The sequence below is a fragment of the Pseudopipra pipra genome, chromosome 6 (genome assembly GCF_036250125.1).
Source record: "Pseudopipra pipra isolate bDixPip1 chromosome 6, bDixPip1.hap1, whole genome shotgun sequence".
Classification (NCBI taxonomy): Eukaryota; Metazoa; Chordata; class Aves; order Passeriformes; family Pipridae; genus Pseudopipra; species Pseudopipra pipra.
This window is the reverse complement of record NC_087554.1, coordinates 39,393,188-39,413,560: the sequence shown is the minus strand read 5'-3', so window position 1 is coordinate 39,413,560 and position 20,373 is coordinate 39,393,188. Positions and strand designations below refer to the sequence as shown.

The window sequence follows — 20,373 nt, the reverse complement described above, 5'->3', positions numbered from 1 at the left end:
ATCTAAAAGCTTTAAAATCATATAAACAACACAGAATATCAGGTTAAGGAGCAAATAAGGAAAAGAGTTTAGAGGGCATCTGCAAGTACCAAGGAAAGTTCTCTTGCTTTACACACAGAGTAGGAATGACCTTATACACAAGACTGATGTTCTGCTACTCGAGCATGATGTGCATCTGAGCTGACCCAGCAGACATGAAGCTCATTTTCAGGTGATCCTACAACTCAGGACCCTCCTCTGCAGTTTATTTCAGCGTGGGTCAGGGTCAAAAAATCCCCATGTTTCCTAGAGTTCATTTGATATGAGAAAGGAAGAACCCATGTAGATATGCATTGCCTGTCCTAGAAGTCAGTGTGTGGGTTGGGTTTTTTCCTGGAAATTTGAAGATCAGCAGCAGCAAAGTAGCCACAGCTTTCTTATTATGTTCTTGGTACTGGTGTTCTTACTACGTCACACCTGTTCCTCACACGATACCAAGCAACAAAACTGTTTACAAGTCCCAGTACGTACAATAATAGCTTAATGGCTCGGTTCTGGTAGCAGACCACAGAGAGTGACAGATATTTGAAAGAAATCTCCTCTTTATATCATCACAAGTAAACACATTAGTTTAATCTAATTTGATCTAATTTAGATTCACACCACAAATAAAGGCATAAGTCTGAATTACTCTGGGGACTATTTGATTTTGATTTGGGTTTTTTTACCTTGTCCTGCCTCCTTTCCCCTTCCTTGTTTTTAGGAAATGCACAAATGTACCCTCAAACAAAATAAGTAAAAGACAGAATAGAGACAGCTTCTCCCTGTCATCCCTGCATCTGATGTACAAAATCAATACTGGAAAGAGGTGAGGTTTGCATTAAGAAGTGTTTCATACAAAAGGTCACCTGTAATGGGCAATGGATAAAATTTTGGATAAGAAGAGTTCTTACCATTTTTCATAAGTTCAGTTTGAAACAGGAATTCTTGTGAATTGTTTTTAAGCAAGAATACTGCCAACATGATTGTGGTTCCCAGCATGGACTTTTAATTCTCATGTAATGAGTCTCCTAGATTCAAACAAGACTTCCTATTTCCATGTTCCAGACAACATGAAACAATCAGTTTATGAAGAGATTTAGATTAAAAGCCGTGGACAATTGTACTTGATTTCCTATGAGTCTAGATTAAAAAAAATAAAATTACTTTAACTTCGGTTTTAAACTTAATTGCAGGTTATAATAATTTAATAACCTCAATTTAAATATATTTAATTACTTAAATATAAATGTCTCTTCTACTCTACAAGTAGAGTGCAACTAGAGAAAAAACAACAAATGCAGCTTAATGGATTGCTGTATCATTAAACATCCCATCAATATGCTGAAATCCCTATGAATAACCTATTGTTCAAAAATTTAGGCTTTCATGACTTCATAAATAAATCCCAATGCACTTTAGGCTTTTGTTATATTGTACCTTTTCTCCTTCAAATAACACAGCTTCCAAATATGTTTTCTTTCCTATTTTTACTAAAAATAGCATATCAGATATAAAAGCCAAGCATGAACCCCAAATTGATTGCTTTTGAAATACATAAATAAATCCAGATATACATGAACGAAGGCAATAATTGTTCTGAGGATTATCCAAGCTGCCTTTAAGATGACACTAAAACCAGCATTTCTCACATTCAAATCGGATATTTATTCTTACAGAGAACTGGCCTATAGTAACCCAATCTTCACATTTTTTGGCCTGCTTCCCAGAGCCTTTCACTACTATGGAGACTTTTCATATAAAAATCACTTCTAAAGAAGCAGTTCAGTTCCCTAAAGACGAGGTTTCCAGTTTGGAGGCCCAGCACACCTCTTATTGCCACACTGATAGCAGTTCCATGATTACATGAATCAATCAAGCTGCCCAAAGAAAACTCATCTTGTGGTTTCTAAGGGAGAAATTAAAACAGCAAGTTTGAAACTCGTCCAGTTAAGAAGATACCTTCATTTGACTTCATCACCGAGATTTTAGCAGGACTTCTCTACAACATACAACACACAGCATGTTGCTACAGTTAAGTTCACTGCGACATGAATCATCAAGGCACTTTCACTCTGCTCTGCTGAATTTCAAGCTTATATTCCTAGTGATTAGAAGAATTCTTGTTATGAAAGACATGATGCAAATTCCCTCATAAAAAAGGTATGCTTGGTGCTTGGATGCTCTCCTACTTACACTTACACAGATTTTGATTTGCTATTATCACCAAATACAAACGTAGAAATCATAAACACCAGATGGAAACCAATAGAGATCATTAATTTAATCACATGGGCTTTATTTATTTTTATAGCCAGAAACAAAGGTTGCAAATAGTGAGGGGAAGCAACAGCAGAAATAATCTCACTCTGGGAGAAAGCAACAGGGAGAAGTTGTCAAAATGCCTGATAGTCAAGATTTTCTTAACTTGATCAATTTCTGCTTCTCTATTCTTCTCACCAGGAAATGCAAAATCAGGGTGGAAACCTCTGAAACAAAAAATACTCGCTTACAGTTGACTGTTCAGGCATTTAGTCAGGGAATCCTGCCAGCTTCTCTCCGCCATTTCACAATGTTGGAAATCTAAAAGTTTTGAGAAAGTTTCCCTGTATTCACAGATAGCCAGTCTGACTTTTTACTTCCCTTCTTACGAAGTCCTATCTATCTCCTACTCTCCCCTCCCAGTGCTGCTGCAGTAAAGCACGTTGGAGCCAGACTTGGTGGCTCAAGGTGTTGTCAACATGTGTGTTTCCTCAGTGGAAGCATACATGCCAACCACTTCTAGGACCCCTGACACACTGATGTCCAATACATATTCACTTACTGTGTATTGGTATACGAAGCTGAATATATTAAATGCCCTTTTATTTCTTTTTTAGCCACAAACAGGAACTGTCAGGTTTCAAAAGAACAGCAGGGAGAGAAGCTGCAGGCCAGGCCTTTCCTCTAGGTTTCACAGGCAAATGAGTCTAGTCTCCTTCAGCTCTTCTGAGAAGCTTAACAGTCTTGCTCTTCTGCATCTGGTGACCAAAATTTCTGAGCTTGATCTAGTCTATTTTAGGATGGCCCCAATATAGGAGGGGAGGGGGAAGATTTCAGCAGATCATTATCAATCTCTGAGATTCTTCGGAGAAGAACTTGACTTAGTTCTCCTGCTGAGATATCCAAGGAACCCCAGAAATTAACTGACAAGATACGAATGAAATGGTGAATGTTCAAGTCACACATCTCCAACACTGAAAATAGGTGAAGTTTCAAGGGTACCCCTTAGTGCTTAAGCTTCTTTCTCTTCTAAGATCATGTTACACAGAGGCTGAAGGTGATTTTCAGTGAAAACACCAAAAATCTTCATCTTTATGATTTGTGCAATACTTACAGGAAATGAACGTACAAGTCTAAAAAATGAAACATGTTGCAAACATAAAAATCTCTCCAGTCTTGGGTAACAGGACAAATGTTTCGTTATCACGCAAACGCAAACTGCAACCACCAGTAGGAGACAGCAAAAAAAAAAAGATGGAAAAGGCTGAGAGCAAATGAACACACGTCTCTCACTGCTTTGTTGAGAGTTGGTGGGAGGAAGAATTGATGAACTGTCACAGTATGACAAATAAGACCTCTGTTGGATGTATTGATTCTAAACAGAGAATGACTCATGGATCTACTTAATTCTTGCTTCATTTACAGACAGTAAAGTACTTGAACAAATCACAGATGCTGCCAAAGGAGTCAAAGAAGAAAAAAATTCTTTTCCATGATCTTTTTGGGGTCAAATTTATTAATAACTGCTAGTTTTGCATGACAGCTCATACAGTAGAGCTAATATTTTGTATAAAGTATCACTATCTCAATAACTGTGCAGATGATCTTTCAGGCATGTTGCACCATTAAGACAGATGTGAAGACTCATAAGGATTACACAAGGGAACTTGAGCACATTAGTATCTGTCAACTACATCTGTATGCAGAGGTGTTAATTTCTTTGTGTGTTTCATGCCACCAAAAATTTTTAGTAAGTGGGACTCAGGAGAGAAAGTTTTATTCATTATTTTTCTCAAACACTACAAGCTGCAATATTTTTTATCTCCTTATTTCATCGTAGAGGATTTATAGGCAATTGAGCAGGGATTTTGAAGAAAAAAAATTATGCTTCAATATTGATTTGGGTTATTAATCCAAGAGAATGATGGGCCATAGATGCCCTGGTTTTTTTCTTTTTTTTTAACTTTGCCTTCATTTGAAGAGTTAGGGGTTTTTTGCCTTGGTATTGTCTTTATATTTAGAAAATAAGCCTTGAAAATGTGAATAAAGTACATATCAAAACGATGGTTCTGAGCTGAATTTACAAAGCGTAATTCATCAAGGTTCTTTATTTCTGTGGACAAAGCTGGACTTTTTTCAAAAATTTAACATGATCATTCACCATTTTCCTGTAGACTACTATCCTACATCCTGGTTTTCTCCCCTATCTTGATGAAATTTTTTTTTTCACTCCCAGCTTTTCTTTCAAGACTACAATCTCTCTCTATCTTTTCTATACTGCTAAAGTAGGCAGGAGTCCAGGAATAACTACTACAGAACCACTAGAATAACTACAACTATAATATTAGTTTTAAACTTTAAATCTTCTTGATAAATATTATTTTAAAAATATTTAACACATGGAAAACCAAAATGCATTAATATGTTCACACACAATTTTATGCTACTTGTGATCACAGAATTCACTCAGTCCAAGAACCCTTCTCCAATTCAGAGAGCAGTTTCACTCAACAAGTCTGCTGCTCTTCCCCTGGAAGAGACAAGAAATAGATGCAAAACATGTAGTGTCCCCTGTACCTGCCACAGATCACGCCCAATAACAGCAGTCACAGCCTGGCTTTTTGTGGCAGCCTGTGAGAGGTGCAGGAGGGCAGGTGTGGTGCCTTTCCTGGCAGGAGCTGACTGCTGCTTCAGGGCAGAGATGTGGTAGGGGTGGCATGCCAGCTGCTGCCACCAGACTGGGATGAGAAGGGAGTGGAACAGCAAGGATCTGGCTTCTTCAGCTGTTGTACAGGCCTACTGCAATTTACATGGGAATTACATGAACTTATGTAGTCCATTTATAGAAGTGCTGATTAAGTTTAGGAGCAACCACTTTGAACTACCCACCAAGAGCAAAAACTATTCCTTTGTGCATTATCAGTCTTAAGGAACTCAATCTGGAACCATTTTACCAATCTTTTAGATGTCTGAGTTTAATACAGAGATTAGAGAGGGTGAAGTTAGGGCAGAGCTGACCCCAACTGCCAAATTGTTTGAAGAAAGGAATTGTGATTTAGCTTTGATCCAACACACATTTGAAATGTATATTCAGTTACATCTAACACCAGATGCGCACAGCTAAAAAAGGAGCTGGCTGTATACTTAATTTACAATATTCCAAACTCAATATAAATTAAAAATAGCAAAGTACTCTTTAAACTGTTCTTGCTGATAATGCTCTCTCACACCTCCCACCCTGGTCCTTCACAGTCTAGAGGTAGCTGAGCAGAGCTCATTGTAGTCTCTTCACTCCCCTCCCGCAACCAAAGCAAGATATTTAGAGCCCAGACATCCTGCTTGCACTGGGATTCCCTCTCACTTCCAAAGAACACTTCCGCAGAAAATCATGATAAACAGGAAAAAATCCATTTAAGAATTATATAACAGTTTATTTAGTAAGAGAAATGGAAAATTAGTGTGTGGAAATTCCCTCTCTTGACCTTTACAAGGTGAAAGGTGAGGGCACTATGGAGAGTTACAGCAGCAGAAGACAGAGAGTACCAAATCTCATTGTGCTGGGTAAGGATTTATGTAATTAGATACATCTGGAGGAAAGGTGCCAATGCCTAAAAACACAGCCTGAATCAACTGTGCTTAGTTAAACTGCAAGGATATCTCTATAAACTACATGTTTGCAGTACAACAGTATTTGCCTGACTCATTCAGGCAAATACGCATCAGGTACAGTCTTAAACAGGAGCAGAAGACAAGACTGAATGATTTTGGACTTTATGGGAGGTTTGGAGTTTTTTTCTATGGTCTGGATTATGTAGCAAAAATAATTTCCATTCTATAATATCTTTTAATTAGAAGTCAACTTTAATGTCTAATTTAAAATGCTGCAGTAAGGCTGCGAAGGATTGAAAAGAGGTGCCAGCTGATGTCCAGTGTTGCAGTTTTACAGTCACTGTGTGTGCAGTGCCTTCAAATCAGATGGTCTCACCACTCCCTAGTCCTCAAAAAATCTTTGTTCCCACCCTCAGGCTGCCTCCTTTTTTTTTTCAGTAATTGATGCAGTCACATGCTGATTTCTACCAGGAAACAGACCTAGTATAAAACCAACCTCGAAAAAAGGGGGATTGTAATTACAAACCAACAGTGTCATATACCAGAGAAACTGCCACAGGATGTTCCTGTAAATCTGCTAAATCAATAATATTCAGGATGATCTGCTAAGTAAGTGCCGGATGTGAGGACTGAAGTTTCCTGGGGCTACTGGAAGTCACATACCTAGTTTTCTAGAATGTCAGAACACTTTGGGAATTAAATGTGTAAAAATCATTCCTTCAACTTCTGCTTTCTTTCTGTCTCCTCTCATCCCCCAAGGTATCTGTGCCTTGTTCACACAATCCAGCCCTTTTCCAAGATGCCTAAGGAATGCCTAAATGGAATTAAAAATGTTAGGCTGTTTGGAAAAGAGAGGAATATTTTATCAATGTTTTCTTATTTCAATCATATGACTAAGTTAGCTCGAGCTGGTCTTCAGCAAAACAGCTGCTGTTCTGAAAGCTAAATCACCAAGCTGAACAGTACTTTTTGTTAAATTTAAATAAAGACCAGAATGCATTTAAATTACCACGGTTTTGTCACATAAATCTTAGGCTTTCTCCTGTGTTTAATAATGCCCTTTATTTTGCCATGCTCTCTAAATCACATAAGGGATGTGTTCCAAAGAAACTAAAACCTTCCAAGTACTAATGCTTACAGTGTGTTAGAAACAGAGCAACGATCTGATTTTCTCTTTACCAACTATATACTGTAAAAGAAAAGTTGATGAAACAATATCCTGACTGAGTCTAACAGCTGCAAGAATGAACCCTTGAAAAGCATACTCCCATCTGGAGACTCAGAATAATTTCATTTTTTGACAAGCAAAACACAGGCTGGGCAGCTTTAACAGAGGTCCTTGGAAACATGGCTCCTGTATTACCTCTCCAGATGAACTGGTCACAGCATGAACTTTTTCTTCAAAATGGGCCTGTCATGCTGTCCTAGCCAGCCAGCCTGACCTCAGCAGCCTTCACTCTTGGCTTTTTCCATACTTTCTGCTTGCCTCCCACTTCTCTTGCATTATTTCTCCTCTCCATCTTCTCAGTTCTGCACTATGTTTCCCTATATACATTGAAGAACTTATTAAGGCAGGCTGTAAATGCCTCAAATCTGCCACGCCACATTTTCCATTCAGCTGTCGCTGGTGTGAGGGTAGGAGCCTCCACAAGAGGATGTTTTGTGGCAGTCAGCCCTCAAAGGACAGACTACAGCATTCAGGGAGGTCAGCATTCACAGATGGGGGACTACTTGGCAGCAACACAAGCAACCAGAAAAGCAACAGATTCCTGTGGCCTTCCCTTCCCTCATCTGAAAGAAAAGTTTGGAGACAGAAGAAAGGATTGCTCTGCTTTGTGGTTTTTTTTCTGTTTTTAGCAGTCTTGAAAAAAACAGTAAGAAAACAAGAATACATACTTCTTGTCAGAAGTATCCAAAATAAGAACTAAGACACAGTCCTTTCCTGACATGTTACAACACAGGAGTTGAGAGTCATGAAGAAATAAAGCAGGATCTACTAACATCCAGCATGATCTCACATTTAAACAATGTTTCCAGTTGGAAAAAACTATAAACTCGATAGTTAACACTGGAAGTGTATAAAGATGGTGTCTCAGTTAATTTGGAGGGTCAATAAAAAGGGAAAAAGTCTTTAGTAGTCCATGTGTCTAGAAGATTATTTCTTTCAGGCAGTGAAGGAACTATTTTGTTGCAATACACACTTCCCATGCCAAAATAGGTACTATTCAGCTAGTCAGTATCTACAGGTCTGTGGCAGGAATAATGGGCATGTCCATTCTATCTCATGTAAAGACTCCACACTCTCAATAACAGGATCCAGAAAACAGGAGCAGCAAGATTGGCTGGTGGAAGCTCCAATGATTAACACTTTTTGTGCATGACAAAATGCAATAATAATTAACAGCAATATAACTCATAGGACAAGTAGATTTTAGCTAGGAGAACCTTCTTCTGGAGATAAGCTGTGGTGAGCCCAAGGGACTGTTCTGTTGTTTAGGAAAGAAAAGGCAGGTCTTCCTAAAAGTCCTCCTAATCTGTAAACAGCTGGGATTCAGGAAAGATCTGGCCTGTACCTATTTAGGAACAGCCTATATGGAAAGTTGATGCCTTTGTACAGTCCTTCTGGATCTCTTCGGCATCATGGATCCTGAAGTCCTTCCAATACAGCAGAAGCTAAGGAGAAACTCAAAGGCAATTTATGCTGCTCAGCACGCTAATATGTCCTAGTAAGATGTCTGATCAGAAATCAGGAGTAATTATCCGCCAAAACCAGGCTGCCTCTTTGCTCCACTGCCTCCAGCTTTACAGACCACTGAGAATCCTGTTCAGAGTTCCCACAGTGGGAGAGGCATTTCTCTTCCTCATCTTTGGCAGCATAGATCTGTCTTTCCAGATCTTAAAACATTGTGGCATTACATTCTGTCTGGAATTCTCCTCAGACAATCAACACTTCCTGATTCCACCCAAACAACTTGTAAACTTTTTTTTTCCATGGTAAAGAAAGTACCCTCTTTGTGAGACAGTATCTCATGAAACTTCACTGGCACCCTCAGACAAATCTCTTTCAGTAAGTTTATCTAGCCTCCCTAGCTCACTTTTATCTACAGATAAGCATATACTACTTCCTAAGAACAGTTTTAAAGTAGTTCTTAGAAGAAAAATGTATTTCTCGTAATTACTACAAGTGTATTTCTTCCTTTATTATCAAGTTCATTTACAACTTAATTTTAATTTCAAGAGCGTGAAAATTTAAATTCTGGTTTTTGAATACATGTGAGAAGCTACTTTTTTACTCCTAATGTAAAGTAAATATTTGATTAACAAATAAACCCAAATAATGTTAAGCCAATTCATAGTGAAATGCTACAGGGGAGTACCAAGAATTCTCAAAGATACTGACAAAAAAGCAGGATTTTTCTTCTACAAATCATCAAGTGGAAAGAACTGAAGCCAGTTTGATGGTACGTCCTTGTACTAACAAGGCTCAAATTCTCAAGACAACAGGAAGTGAAATAAAGTTTAAACGTGTACAGGATGTGGTTTGAACAAAGTAAGGGGTTATTTTAAGAACAACTATTACCAGCACAACTATATTAGACTAAATTTTCTATATGGCAGTTTTACTCTGTTCCCACAAATCCCTATTGCTACGAAAACTTACACACTGACACAGTGTATGTCCTAATAATGTTATTATTGATACCTTTGCTGTAATTATAACCATTGCATACATGAGGAAATTTGGGTACAACATTTTACAGATAATACAGTCAAATATGTGAGAGGAACTATCTTCCCACTAATCATTTTTAATGTGTGAAACTTAGATGATTCTTTGAACTTCATTGTAACACATGCTACAAAAATGTTTGATCAGTTTCTCTAGAGAATAACTAATAATGAGGCACTCATTGTTTTACAATCAGCATACACAAAATTCTTAATGAATATTTAACAGCACTTACATTTTCACAATGCATCCTTCTGGGTTTTATGTGGGAAACATTGAGTCCATCAATAACAATATCAAACGGAAGTCGATTTTCCACAAATGTTTGAAAGGCCTCAAATTCCTGAAACAAATAAATAAATAAATACTCACAGGGGAATATTATGTTGACTTTAACAGAAAGAAATTTCATTCACTTTTTATTAAAAAAAGAAACAAAGCCCAAGTCTCTCACTTTTACATCATTGGCTACACTTCACATCATTACTTGCGTATTTCCTATAGCGACCACACCAAAAAAACCCACAACCAAAACATCTTCAAAGCCGTGTTACAGTAGATACTTCCAATACAACTTTAAATTACATTACAACCAAAATTCAAAACTTTACAGTCATCCAGATTTTCAATATTATAATCTGAAGTGTACACTTTCATAAAGATACATGCTATAGTCACTGTCATGCAATAGCTGCAAAACAAAGCAACCGTACAAACCAGTAGACAATGACACTACTACTTAACATTTCCAAATGTAAGGTAAGCATCATACTCAGGTTCTCTGGAAGAATTCTGAAATCTCTGAATGCCAGCCAATATTTAAATAAACATTCATTTAGAAAGACAGCAGTCAATTTGTGAGTAACACATGGCTTTAAGACTAACACAAGAATGAACTTTCTTATTAGGTCAGAAATGTAATGCAGTGATTGAGCAAAACAGCAGCATCCATCCAACAGAATGTTTTTCCAACAGAAGGAGAAACACAACTGCTTTAGGTTTGAGAGCCCACAGTAGAAGAACAGACTACAAAGCTATAATAAATAGAAATAAAAGAATTTCTCCCTTAATTTTTGAGGAAAGATTGAGTGGTTTTTTGCAGACACTTGCATAAGATTTCTACTTCTTCCTTCTGACTGTTTTTAATAGGCACAAGAACTCTGCACCATCCTGGTGGGCAGTGACTTAGTTTCATAAATTACCTTTCTAGTAACAAGTAAGACTTATTTATCCCCCGCTGACAGAGCTTTCACAGACCAAGGCTATAAATTAACTTTCATAGGAACTCAAAACAATTCATATTTCATGCCTTCTACTCAGGATTCAAGAAGTACTCTTCTAATCTTGCCTTCTCCCACACAGCCATATGGCAACATATGTCTAAATAAAAAACATCCCCTCAGCACACAAACAAAAACATATACAGCACATACATTCTTCCTCAGAGAAAGAAATGAAAGAATTTATTTGTCCAGAAAATACACTGCTGTCAGGCACTAACAAATGATCACCAACTTCAAATTTAGTTGGAATGCTTATGACAAATTATACTAGGAAAAGGGTCATTTGTATTAAGAGTACAAACCAACCAAGTGAGATAAGGATGCCTCACTCAGATGTTAAAGTTTCAGGAGTAATTTCCAGGTGAAAAGAGGCATGCTAATCGAAAGCACAACGATGAGAACAGAGACAACAGAGAGCTCAGTCTAGCACCATAGGAATCAATCGCCTTTTATGTGATCTTTCATTTCTCCATGGCTTAAATAAATGTCATTATTGAGAAAGTATAAAAAGCTGGGCAAGGAAATTATCATCTCCAACAAAAATAAATTGTTGGCACTTGTGAAGTGTTTTCCCTGCTCCCTGCCTCAATCTCAAGGTATTTTCTACAGATGAATAAATATTCTCATTGCCATCTGACAGGGACACCAAGACACAGAAAGAAGTCACTAGCAAAGGGCTGGAGGGGGAGAAACAAGTGCAAAACTAAACAACATGGATTCCTTCTGGGCTTATGCCATCCAGGGGACTTCCTATGGTTCAAAATCAGGTGAGTCATCACTGCAATACTGGATGGCTGTCTGAAATGTGGAAAGATGAAAAGAAGCAAAACACATGCAGACCAAATGAAGGTAAAATAGAAGAGCTCTGAGACAAAGAAGTGAAAATGGAAAAGGCAAAAGAAAGTGGAAGCAGATGAAAAACGTGGTATATATTCCAATAGAGCATTATTTTCCCAATGACAACAAATGGCAATATTATTTGAAGTAAAATAGTTACAGTCAAGTAGTCATTTTTGTGAAGAATACTGTACAAGTGATCTTGTCTTTGTGGGCTCAGTTCCATACAAAATAAGCACTTTGTGGAGAATTTTGAAGTGGTATTTTATTTAAAGCAACAAGTTATAGAGCGGTTTCTGAAAGGGTGGGTTTTCCCTGATGGGCAGAGCAGACTGCTTTGTTGAGGGAACACTACAGCAGGAGTTGGGGAAGCAGCAGAGGAGTTTGGTGGGTCTGCGCTCTCCTCTGCCCACTCTTCGCTTGGCTCCCTCCCCTCTCCCAGCAGGTCAGATGGAGCAGGGCTGCCAGAAGGGTCCTGCTGAGCAGCATCACGATAGGCTCAGTGCTCCTCAGAAAGCCAGTTCCTTGCTCTCTGGGATTTGCTTCTGGAGCTGGGGAGATGCTGCAGCTTTTCCACTGTCAATGGTTTGGCCACTTCTCCTCCTGTCCATGTGTCCTAGACCATTCTCAACAGATGCCTGACAGACAGTATGCCCCTGCCAGCCTCCCAGATCAGTTCAATTATTTTCCGTCTCTGCAAGTAAACTGTGCAAAACAGGGAAGAAGGCTGCTGGTACAGAAGACTTATCCACACAGGGAGATGAGGAGTTAACAGCAGAGAAAGCACAGAAGACAAATGGCCAAGTTTAATTAACGTCACCAAATACACAAGACTCCAGTGAAAAGCCTCAGACAAACTAAAAATCCCAAGGGTCGGTTCATTTTCTCCTCACAATCCATAATTCCCAGCAACACACAATACTGCTTCTTTCCTTTTCTAGAAAAAAAATACATGAAGAATGACAGAAAAGATTCAGGTCTCCTCCCCTGAGAGACAGTTTTTGAGTTCCATATTTCTCATCCTCTCTGGACACAGGGAAGGAAAAGGGCAAAGACTGGGAATAAGCAGCAGGCTACCTCATCTGGACATAGTACAAAGGGTTATTCTAACACCCATAGACTTACACTGTAGGAGTGTATTGAGTCTGGCTGAGATGGAGTCAATTTTCCCCATAGCAGACGTCACAGCGCTGTGCCCTGCACTGGTAGCTGGAAAGGGGTTGGTAACACACCAGTGTTTTGGCTACTGCTGAGCAGTGCTTACAGAGCATCAAGGCTGTCTCTCCAACATTCTCTCTCACTAGTAGGCTGGGAGTGGGCAAAATCTTGGGAGACCATATAGCCAAGACAGCTAACTCAACCTGACCTAAGGGATATTCCATCCACACAACAGCCACTCAGAATAAAAGCTTAGAGGAAAAAAAAGGTGGGGGGGAGCATTTGTTATTACTACCTTTATTTTATGGAGCAACTGCTATGAATAGTGAGGCCCTATGTAACAGGAAGTGGCTGAACATCACATCTTAATGGGAAGTACAGAATAAATCTTTTGGTTTTCTTTGCTTCTGCATGTGGGCTTTGCTTTTGCTTTAATAAACTGTCTTTATCCTGATGCTTGAGGTTTTTTCCATCTCATTTTCTCCCTCTACTGCCCTGTCAAGGAGAGGAGTGACAGAATAGCTCGGTGGGCACTTGGTGTCCAACCAAGATCAACTCACCATGAAGAGAGAAAATAGACAATTCAAAGGATGCTGATCTTTCAAAGATTGGGAATTGTCTGGATTTTATGCAGATCTTACTTCAGCCACAATAATAAAGAGATGTTTCATTCACAGTTCTCTAAAGATATCTCCCTCAATAGCTAACTGTTCGAAGAAACTGAACACTTTCTTTCTAAGAAGTAAATGAAGTAAAGCACAGCTGCAGTTAGGGTACAGCTGATCAAGAGAAGCCAGACATGATGACCATCAATGCAGTACAATGATGATGTGAAAGTTGGTTTAGGCAAAAAGAAGCAAGTTATTTGCACAGGTTTCCCCTTCCAGGGTGCTTGGGCACTGGAATAGGTTCCCCAGGGAAGTGGTCACAGCTCCAAGCCTGGCAGAGGTTGAGAAGTGTTTGGGCAATACTCTTAGGCACATGATGTGACTCTTGGGGATGGCCATGTGCAGGGCCATGAGTTGGACTTGATGATCCTTGTGAGTCCCTTCCAACTGAGCGTATTCTGTGATTCCAAACGGAGAATGCAAGGTGTGATCTACACACAGCCCTGCATATGCCACTGGAGAATTTACAAGGTAACGTCTTGCTCAGCAAGACAAAGGGCACTTCTGATGAATCCCTTCAATAAGCCAACAAGCAGCAAAACACATTTCTCTCTCAGGTAAGAGCACCAAGACAAACACAACAAACCTTACACTGATTTCTAACTTGTTCTGACCAGGGTCATCTCACAAAATTTCCAAAGAAAAGTCCATTTTCCCAGCCTCGGAAACATGACTCAAACTGAAAGGACAAAACTTCAAAAACACATTTCACATGGCTTATTGACATGACCCTCTAATCTCTCAGGAGCCACAGAAAAGTAGTGCAATACAGCAAGGCTGTTACTCACTGCAGGACTTCCCCCAGCAGCCTGTGCATTGCATGAACATTCCTTCCCACAGCAGCAACAGACACAGCACAGGCCCACAGGTGGCTCCAGGGATATCCTGTTCCACACCATGCACAAAAGAAAAGGGAATTTTAAAAAACTCACCTGATTTCATTTATTGCCTTACTGAGAAAATAGGGGAATGCCCACTATGCAACCTTTAAAAATGATTCACTTCACCTTCTACTAAAAACACTCTTTCCTTTGCAAATGGATGCCACACTGATTAAATCAATTTGAAAGTAAAAGCCAGCCATAACAAACCCATGATGGAATTTATATTGACGTAAAGAATTTAAGAGTTTTAAAATAATTTTTTGTTTAATCACTAGTGGGTAGGTGCATTCACATCTTGGCAAAAGCACAGAGAGTCACATTTTTTTGGTATTCCACATCAGTTGAATGACTCATGCACTATTTCACCATCATTTTACACTGGTATGTACTGGTGCTATCACAGAAAAAGTTGTTTCTATCTTCTCCCTTCCCTCAGCCATTCATTCCTACCCTTGTTCCTTCACCTACCTATGCACACACATTGTTAGCACAAGGAGAAAGACTCAAGTGGATGAACTGAGCCCACGTAACAGTTTTTAGCCTGCACCAGTCCCCCTGTTCTGGTCACAACAAGAGGATTGTCCTGGCATAAAAATGCAGCCAGTACATGGAATGACATTGTTAGCAGGTGAGACTACTGGGATTACCTTTTCCCATAGACCCTTTTCCCTGCCTATGCTAAATGACAACATTTTATGAAATTTATCTCTCAGCCTGAAATATTGCAGCAAAGCAAAATAGGTTGGTTTTAAAAATTTGACCTATAGGAATTACTGTTTGAAAAAGAAAGAAAGAAAAAAGACTAGTCTTGCTATTTTAAACCATTAATTTAAAAAATTTTTTTAAGTAAGTGTGCCTTTGGACCTCAAAAGTCTGGCTTATACAGCCAATAATATTTGAAATAGCAGTAGTAATAAATATGAAAATAGGACTCTTTTGTAAGACAACACTATTTCAACTCATGTAAATACATTTATAAATAGAAATATATGGTTTACTTCCAATACCAGTGCACACATAGACCCCAAGCTTCAAAAGCACAACAAAAACGAGGAATTCAAGGAATTAAATATTAGCATTTACAGATACTATGTTAAACATAACATGTTTATCATGTCTTTCAAAACAAAGAAAACACAGCTAAACAAGCATGTCCTTTGGTAAAAGCAATGAGACTAATCCAAATGAGTATTATGAAATAATTCTAATGTCTATAACAGATCTCAGTGAATGATACATTTCAGAACACAGAAAAGTTACATCACTTGAATATTTTTCTCAAGTCTAAATAGGAAATATGTTGACAACTAGAAATAAAAATCCTGGCACTGGTTAAATTCTTGAACAATCCAAAATATCTACTGATCCAAATGCCAATACCTAAAGTAATCTAATATACAAAGGAGATATGTAAGCAAAGCCACAGAGGACTTCTAAATACAAGAAAGGCTATTATGTTCCTGCCAGTGCATGGAGTTTAAACAGAAGAATTAAAAGAAACTTACTAAAACCTATTAAAGTCAAAAGGCTGTTTGTCACTTCTTCTAAATAAAGTTTTTGCTCAGTTCAGGAATGGTGGAGAGACACTAGTTAAATTAAAAAATGAAAAACTACAATGTTCAACATACCTTTTTTCCAGAAGCATTCACAATAGTTTAAGCTTTGTACAACAGAAGAAGCAGTACTTCCCTTCTCCATGTTAAATGACGTGCAAGGAAAGAGCAAATTTTAATTAACATAATATTGTACTGCATTTAATTATAATGTAACTACCCCTACTATCAAACAGGGTGTCTTCCAACACTGTAAGAGCAGCTTTTAGAGAAGTGAAAACATTCCCTTTTTAACAGTTTCATAAAATATAAACTGATGTCGGGTTGCTTTGTTTTCAGCAATGTTTCTCGGTATCAGAAGAAAAACACAGGAATGTGCATTAAGTGTGAGAAATAAAATTCAGCTGTCAAACTGAAATCCAGCCAGTTCTTTTTTTTACTGCGTCTTGCTGGAGCATTCTTAAATCTGTTTGTTGCTATGCCTGAAGGGTTTGATTATTTCCCCTACAGTTTCAAAGCTTGGAAATCCCCTTCGAACCCTTACAAGCAGGAAGACTTTTCTCAGTATTGTGTGTGGTATCATTATGTACTCGGGATTGCACACAATTTGTTTTCCCTCTGTTATATACTTCTCTAGAGTCTACAAATAATCCCAGAGTCGTGAACTCCTGCGGCTGTAGCTTTCAGAGATTCGGTCACAAACAGGAAGGTACTTGTAGGCACGCTGACAACCTCGCTGAGATGTGCACTGTGCTGCCTGTTCACAGCCCTCAGTCAACAGCAGGCAGTGTTGTGGGATTTGTTCCCAGCTGTCTACCTCAGACAGCAGAGGGTCAGTAACAGGGCCAATGCACAGCCTGGACCTCAACAATCCAGGTAGCACACTTCTGAAAAGTCCCTCCTGAGCACTCTAAACATGGAGGGTGGGACAAACAGTTTGTGCTGCTGTCCTCAGTGGAAAATGTCCCCATCTTTGCAAGACTGTCATCATAAGTACAAGAACAAAGAAATGGACCATACCGAGCTTGCTTTGAAAATGGACCAAAAAAACTTTTCAAAGGCAGAAACATTTTGAATTCACAGTGCTTTCAAAATTAAAACCACTGCTTTGGAACCTTCTCCTCTTAGGGCAAACCACCTAACAGAAGGCTAAATGATGAAAAGATTGACTTGAATGCTTAAATGCAATGTAATGAGCATTACAGAAAGACAGTGGAATGGAATCATAGAATCATAAAAGTATTTAGATTGGAAAAGACCTTTAAGATAACCTAAAATCATGAACTTCATAGAAAAGACAGAGTCCCATGTAAGGAGTGGTCCTCCTTTTCATGATTTGTATAGCAAGGAATGAGTTGGGATTTTTTTCAGGTCATTAGGCTACCCTGCAACATAAGAATGTTCCTTACTTCCAACCCACTGTCTAAACCTGTTTTATTGTCCTCCACAGGGTTTTCAAGCTACTTCTTGTGTCACCTCTGTATTTGGAAATTCTCCTAACCTGATACATATTCCAGTTAGTGCAATTAATTAAGAAAAGTCTGGTTCTAATCTTATTTCTTTAGGAGCAGTTACTTGGTTAAAATATAGTTGCTAATCTTAACTTGTTTTAACTATATATCATCTGGAGATCTTGCTAAGCTAAATGCAAACATAGTTTGCTGATGCAGTGATTTTTCTCAGATTAGTATCTTCCTTGCATTAGCTGGAATGTAAAAGAAAAAATAGAAATAGAAAAAATTGAAGAATTTCACCAAGGTTTAAGAATGGCATACTTTGCTATTCTGCAAAACCTGTAGAATTAAACTGTCCAGCACTAGCCATCCCATAATCAAACAACAACTGTAAGAAAGCTTTTTGATCACTGTTGTTGCAGACTAGGCAACACATTTGTTCTTACTGATGTCACCTCTAATTTAATGCTCTGGCCTGGCCACAACCCTATTAAGTGAGTGCTTCAAGTATTTTAACTCCCAATTAGCAACTCTTACCCTAAGCCCAACACCAACAAGTACCAAAAGGCTACAATAAGACCTTTATCTCCACCAGCAATAGCTCTCACTCAATCCTAATAAATTGAGCTCAAGTCCTCAAGCACCTGCTGTTTAAAACACTAATCTCCAAACACCACACTTTCAGGATTTCTAGATTCAGAAATAAGAGGTTCTTTCATCCTTGCCATCCTGAAAACACAGACTAATAAAAGTAAATCATACCCATCCAAAAATTACTCATAACTTTCTCATGTAACACAACCTCAGCATTCATCCTACTCTTGGGTCTTGGAAAGGGAGGGAATAAAGAAAAAGAAAAAAAAAAAAGCAAGCTCAGAAATCTCTACTGTCTTGTTGCTTAGTCCTAATCCTAGGCATAACTACAGCTCACCATCCCTCTATCCCTCTCCAGAACTAACAGAAAGCTTTCAAACCATGCTGGCAGCAGCAGGATTTTCATTCTGCCAGCACGGTCCTTGCAGAAGCTAGCTCTCAATCCAAGTGCTGGCATTCTATCCAAGCCCTAGCAAAGTGACCCACCCTGCCACAGAACTGACAATCATTCCCATCTGAGAAGAAACTACAGGAATTGTTCTTTTCCCTCATCCCAGGGAAAAGGGACTTTACAGTATTCAGCAACATGTCAAATTTTTGCACTCCTACTGTAGAGGACAAACACTGTGAATCTGATCCCTTTGCTGCAATATGGCACAAACTTGAGAGGGAAGGTGGCACATGTACCCACTGGAGAAAGTCAACCTGGCCTTCTCCTTCCTTCCACAATTCCTCCCCTTTAGAAAATTCTTTGCTTCCCGGCAGTGACAAGGAGGAGCTAACATACACAGGAATAGAAGTAGGGGAGGTAAATGGCACGCATATCCTGGGCTGTGGAACATACTGTGCACATAGTATCAGCTGTTTGCTTGGAAGGGGTTTTCTTCTCATAGGCCCTGATCTTCTCGGGAGACACAGAAGGCCTAACTTCCCTTTCTCCCTTAGCTCAGGCAAAAAAGCCTTGACATCCAGGTGCAAGATGGACAGCCATAATAACCCAGGCATCTCAGAGCAGTTAAGAGTAGCTCAATGTCGTGCGTTGAGGTAGCCAAGTTTTTTGGTAGTGGGGGGGGTGCTACATAGGCTGGCTTTGGTTAGAAGCTGCTAGAAGTTTCCTCCCCTATGAAGCCAATGACGGCTGGCTAGAGGAAGGACTTCCTGGCCAAGGGGGAGCCAATAATCATGACTGTGTGACAACATATCTTTATATCTGAGCTGACATAAGATGGTATGGAATACCTTATTGGTAAAATATACATCAGGTGACCTATCCTAGTTCCGTTTCCCTCCCAGTGAGGGTTACAAACCCACTACACTCACCTTGCAAACAGCTCAAGTGCAGACAATTTAGCTGACTTTGTCCACAAGCTGACAGTCAACAAAGCACGTAAAGAACGAGAAGACCACATTGGAAGTTGGGAGTGAAGGCACTGCCACATTACAGCAGGCTGTGTCAAACAGAGACTTCTTAGATGTTGGAGTACAGAAGGGGTTTGGAAGTAATAAATTACTTCATTCAGAACAAGACTGACATGCACCCAAAGCCCGCTTTGGGGTTTTGGTGCAAATCATGGAGTTGGAAGGAGAACCAAAGCATTATAGAAAGGAAAAGGTATCAGTCTAAAAAGCAAGAGTTAGAGCTTTATCTTCAAGGTTCCTTGGAAACAGCACTGCCTCATTCATTTGAAAAAAGAACATAGAGATGAACGAGTTACTTCCTCCTCCCCATCCAGTCCCTTATGTTCTAGAGGAATATGTAAAACCCCTTCACACACTTACTCCAGATCTAGTGAGGGGATTTACATGACCACAAACCCATCTTTTCCTGCCTTCTTGACAGCACATACACATCTCTAATGTGCTTCCTTCCCACTGCACGACCATCCTTTCAGGCTTATCAGATGTATGAAGGAGCCTCAAAAGGCAAATTACAGCATTTGTGTATTTGAGAGAAATATCCAGGAGTGGTTGGTGACATGAAAGTCATCACAGTAAAAGTTGATTCTGCCTCCCAGTAGACCAATTATATCCTCTCAGGCTCAATGGTATAGCTCCCAATCAAATACAGGCAGAGTCAACAGTCATCTGACTGCGAACATCACATAGAAATTTGGTACAAAAGGTGACAATCTTATTCCAACTGTTTTCTCCCTATGGCAGCTTGCAAGGCTGCAGCTCGGTATATAGATCATCGTGTGACATCCTAATAGACCTTTAAACAGCTGTGCATATGGATCTGAATCGATGTCTATTTTTAATGTGTAACAGGTATTTCCTCGTCACAAATAATCAGTTTTATAGTTCATGCAAGCCATCTTTTCAA

The 20,373-nt window shown here is 39.1% G+C and overlaps 1 protein-coding gene across 5 annotated transcripts in view; it reads right to left on the bottom strand.

Annotated features, from left to right (window-relative positions):
• The window catches only part of PRORP (protein only RNase P catalytic subunit), a 45,609-nt gene that overhangs the window by 16,354 nt on the left and 8,882 nt on the right, over window positions 1-20,373 (bottom strand). For 3 of the 5 annotated variants that reach the window (XM_064658613.1, XM_064658614.1, XM_064658612.1), the window contains exon 5: window positions 9,855-9,962. The exons of 1 other annotated variant lie outside the window; for it this stretch is intronic. In XM_064658613.1, coding sequence (XP_064514683.1) covers window positions 9,855-9,962 — 108 coding nt within the window. Of the gene's footprint in view, window positions 1-6,552; window positions 6,704-9,854; window positions 9,963-20,373 lie in introns of all 5 variants that reach the window. One more of the 5 variants, XM_064658616.1, reaches the window with a different exon arrangement.